The 4,799-nt window shown below is 28.4% G+C and overlaps 1 protein-coding gene across 1 annotated transcript in view; it reads right to left on the bottom strand.

Annotated features, from left to right (window-relative positions):
• Positions 1-4,799, bottom strand: part of LOC117167342 (fumarylacetoacetate hydrolase domain-containing protein 2A) — a 53,658-nt gene that overhangs the window by 48,293 nt on the left and 566 nt on the right. Inside the window, exon 2 of the mRNA XM_033352202.1 lies at positions 565-726. Within this exon, the coding sequence (XP_033208093.1) occupies positions 565-726 (162 nt within the window). The remainder of the gene's footprint in view (positions 1-564; positions 727-4,799) is intronic.

Below are 4,799 nucleotides of genomic sequence, written 5' to 3'. Positions count from 1 at the left end.
CGAGACTCTTCCAGAGTGCGAGGCGGGAATCGAACCCGCAAGCCGAAGGAGTGGGTCCAAAGCCTACGCTTTAGCCCCCACGACCATCGTCCCACTCATATATATATATATATGTGTGTGTGTGTGTGAAAATTAAAGCTATTTCGTGATCTAAAATGAGCCTAAGTTCAGTTTAAAAATTAAGTTATTAAAGCTTGAAGATTTTGTAAAAATTATTATAGCGGTTTGCTCCGGAGTAAGAATTATTCCCAGTCGATAGTAATTTGTACGTTAATTCGTTTCGGTATTTAATATAAAGAAAAGTTATTCAGGTATTTTCACTTAATCACCAGCTCACTTCACACTTTCTGAGTGCTATGGGGGAGACAATTCAACAAAAGTGCATCGGATTTGGTTCAATTTTGTCTTATTTTTTTAATATCTACAGGAAAGTTTAAGCAAATGATCTTTTTTAATCGGTTAAAATTAAAAATTATTTGAATTTAAAAAGCGTTTAAAATATAAATAAAAAAAGTTTGAAGTTTTAAACACATTCAATCGATCAAAAGCGAGAACTAATATTACCTTTTAGCTTTATTAAGAAGATCATCACCACCCTCTAGAAATTCTTTCAGATTATTAGGTACACTTGAGTCAATCTTCGAAAGTGCAACAATTCCTCCACCTTGTTCGAGTTGCACGCCCAGGTGCTGGGGTCCACCACTTTTACAAGTAAACTGAACAAACCTAAAATATAAATCCATTTATAATATGAAATTAAATATAATTATTCCTTATTTCATCATTTTCACATAGCCGATAAATAACATCCTATCTATTACTGTGGCTCCCTTCCGTGTATGATCGAGCAAGCGCTGCTCAACTTCGGTGATCGAACAAAAAGCTTGAAACAATTCCACCTTTTCAAGCGAACATGTGCAACCATGGTTTGTGTGATTGTTTGATAAAAATTATTTTTAATCTTGCAAATTATATGCTACGAAAACCAAGAAAAGAAAATCTTTAATTATCGAGCTATTAAAAATTTCAAAAAATATAAATTATTATTATAATTATTATTCTAAGAAATTTTCAAAATAATTTCATACATTCTTTCACATGTATTTCAAATAATACTAACATTTTTAATCTCGGTCTGCGAGGTCTACACCGCAAATTCCCTCAACATTTCTACCATATTTCCTGCAATATCCGCAATATTGCAGGTAATATCGTAGAAATATTGCTGGAGTATCTCGATGTCCTTTTTCTGAAATATAAAGTTGATATCGAAAAGTATCCGCTAGATCTAGCGGATACTTTTTGGTACTAAACGTTCCAAAGATCGAGTTTATCAGATATAGTACTGTAGTATTCCTAATATCAGGGAAATTTTATATTAATAAAAAAACTAAAGGTAATATAATGTTCCTCAATAGTTCGATCGATCCATCTGAAGAAGTCGTAAACACCGAGAAGAATATTAAATTTCGAGGATTTCCCGATATACCTAGTGCTAAAGGAAATAACCCCCAAAGAAAGAAAGAATATCTTTCAACATTATTTAAAAAATATTTAGAGTAGACGTAAAAATCTTCAAAAAATACTGAACTTTTTTTCGCACTCTATTTGTCAGTGTGTTGACACTTTCAATTTTCTTCTTATTTTATTAGGAATAATGAAAAAATAGCAACAGATTCGGTGGTACGAAAATAATACAATGCAACATTTTGAATACAGAAGAATTTTTGAAATAGTGCCTTTCAATCTTTTAAAAAAAAATATATATATATATAAGTCCCTTACACAAGCTATACATTAAGATTCTATCTCAAAATTATTATAAACTCATTGAAATTAAATTTGAACCACTTTTTCCTAGAATAATTGTCTTTTAATGATTATTATTACTTCTGTTCAAAGAAAAGCTTACGATTTCTCATAGATTATTCTACAAAATTTGAGTAACCTAATATTAACTCTCGAAAAAATATTCCACAATAATAGTCATATTCGACTCTATAAAAATGCATTAGGAATATAATGGGAGACATATGGATCAAATGCTATTTCTTCTTTTTATTTTACATAAAAATCTTTGCTTATAAATTGAAAAGATAAATAACTAATTGAAACACATTTAATGGCTGGGCATCGATACTACACATATCAGATCTACATGTTGTTCAACTCTACACATTGCGTGTAGACATTATATTAAGTTGATCAACTCTACACCTTTAATTCACCAACTGAGACTATGCACATGAAGCCTACACATTAATCTCACCACGTGAAAGTCTTCACATTTAAGTGTACACATTCAAGTCAACACACTTAATTCATCACGTGAAAAGTCTACTAATTGAATAGTAAGTCGAAAAAGTCTACACATTAGTGTTTACACATTAAAGCCTGCACAGCAAAGTCTACACATAATAACTCTGCACATTAATTCTCTTGAATTTTAAATTTCGTTATTGGAAAATTCTACACGTCGAAATTGTGCAAATTATACTGTACGCGTTCAATTGTGCACAAAAAATGTTCATTATTCTTGAAATTGGCCTTTTGAACACTAAATTCTGGTGTTTTTTCATATCAAAATATTAATTTTGATCTATTGGAATATTTATTATCATTGATTAATTAATTTTTGACTATTTAAACAAATAGAATTTGTTTCAATAATTTTTTTCGAAATTTTTTTTTCATCATTAAAATCATTATTATTAATCTAGTGGAATATTTAATAAGATTGGTTCATTAATTTTTCTATTGTTTAAACCAATGGAATTTTTTCAAATAATTTTGTGTAAATTAGTTTTTTTCTCCTACAAATTATTACTATTAATCTAGTGGAATATTTATTAACATTAGTTCATTAATTTTCAATTATTTACAGAAATGGAATTTATTTAAATATTTTCATTTTGAACATTTTAAAAATAAAAATTAATAATGAGGGTCTAGTGGAATATTTATAAATATTGGTTAATTTATTTTCAATTATTTAAGCAAATTCCATTTTTTTTTAATTTTTTGTAATAATAAGTTTTATAAAAAATAAATTTAAAAAAAATTAAACAATGTTATTAAATATTCCACTAAAGAAATATTGATAATTTTTAATGAAAAAACTATTTAAACAAATTTTATTTGTTTAAACAATTGGAAATTAATGAACTAATGTTAATAAATATTCCACTAGACCAATAGTAATAATTTTTAAGGAAAAAACTAATTAGCCAAAAAAATTGTTTGAACAAATTCCATTTTTTTAAACAATTTAAAATTAAGGAAGCAATATGAATTAATATTTAACTAGACTAATACTAATCATTTTTACGAGAAAAAAAGAATTTTCGAAACAAAAGTTATTTAAACAAATTCCATTTGATTAAATAATTAAAAAATAATTAATAAATGATAATAAATATTTCACTAAATCAATATTAATCATTTTTGGTATAAAAAAAAACGAGAATATAGTGTTCAAAAGGTCCATTTCATAAAGAACTGACATTTTTCGTTTTTATGGTAGTTTCCAGGTAGTTGTGGGGGTGTGTTAGGTGTGTCAAACCGATATGGCTGATACATGAAATTCTTCGTTGTATAATTCTCTACATGCCCTTATACTTTCCCATCACATTCTTTCAAATCCTACAAAATTATTTCAAAAACTCAAAAAAGTGATTTTTCCGCATGCATTTTACAACGAAAACTTCAAGTCCAAACTAGCACCTGTTAAAATAAAAAATAATAAATTCAGGAATTTCTTTTTTTGGATTTGGGTTGAAATTGGGGGGATCGTTGCCCTCTAAAAAAGGCGTTTTTGAGCCAAACTAGTTAATTTGTAGGCCTTTTTATCAGAAAAAGTAATATCTTTACTGTATATAACGTGTAGAGTTAAATGTGCAGAGTTTAACATAAAGAGTTTTTTTTTTGTAGACTTTAATGTTAGAGGTTTTCTATTTTCGAGGTTAGTGTGCAGAGTTTAATGTGCAGGGTCTTAGCGTGTACACTTTATTGTGCACAGTTAATGTGTGCAGCCTTAAAAAATTCATTTATAAAAAGTTGGAGAGTTGTTAGAGTACCCAGTGGGCACAAAATTTGGCGACGTCTTTACGACATCGTTAGGACATCTTTACGACAACTTTACGACATCATATGTCCATGTCGTTAAGGTGTCCTTACGATATCGTAAATAAGTCATATGATCTGACGATGTCTTTACGATATCGCAAAGACACCGAAACGACATAGACATAGGATGTCGTAAAGATGATCTAAAGATGTCGTAAAGACGTCGCCAAATTTTGTGCTCACTGGGTAGACTCGACGTTTACGCATAATGTGCAGAGTTCATACCACGTGTAGATCCGATATGTGTAGTATCGACCGGGCCCCCATTTAATTACTTCCTTTATCACTTCTTTGGACATTTGACAAGATAAAGTGTTTCGATTACCCATAATCACAATTCACTTTAACAAATCGCAATTATAATAAATTTTAATTGAATTCTTTGAAGTTTTGAAATGAATGTAAAAACGAAAGCCAAGAGGAAATATTAACTTAATTATTTTATATTTACATAATAATAAAACCTTTCCCAGAGAAAAAGAGTAAAAAATTGAGCTAAAATTCATTCTTATAAGATAAATACTTTTATTAAGAAATCAAAGGTATTTTCAAATATTGTAAATCTTAAAACATTGAGATCAGTCTTGGTGTAATCGACAATCGTCATTATAAAATATTTATCTTATCACCAAAGATAAGATTGTTTAATTAAACTTATATTTAAATATAATATT

This window comes from Belonocnema kinseyi, chromosome 2 (genome assembly GCF_010883055.1).
Source record: "Belonocnema kinseyi isolate 2016_QV_RU_SX_M_011 chromosome 2, B_treatae_v1, whole genome shotgun sequence".
In the NCBI taxonomy this organism is placed as follows: Eukaryota; Metazoa; Arthropoda; class Insecta; order Hymenoptera; family Cynipidae; genus Belonocnema; species Belonocnema kinseyi.
Note: the sequence above shows the minus strand (reverse complement) of the source record. Positions and strands in the feature narration are given on the sequence as shown.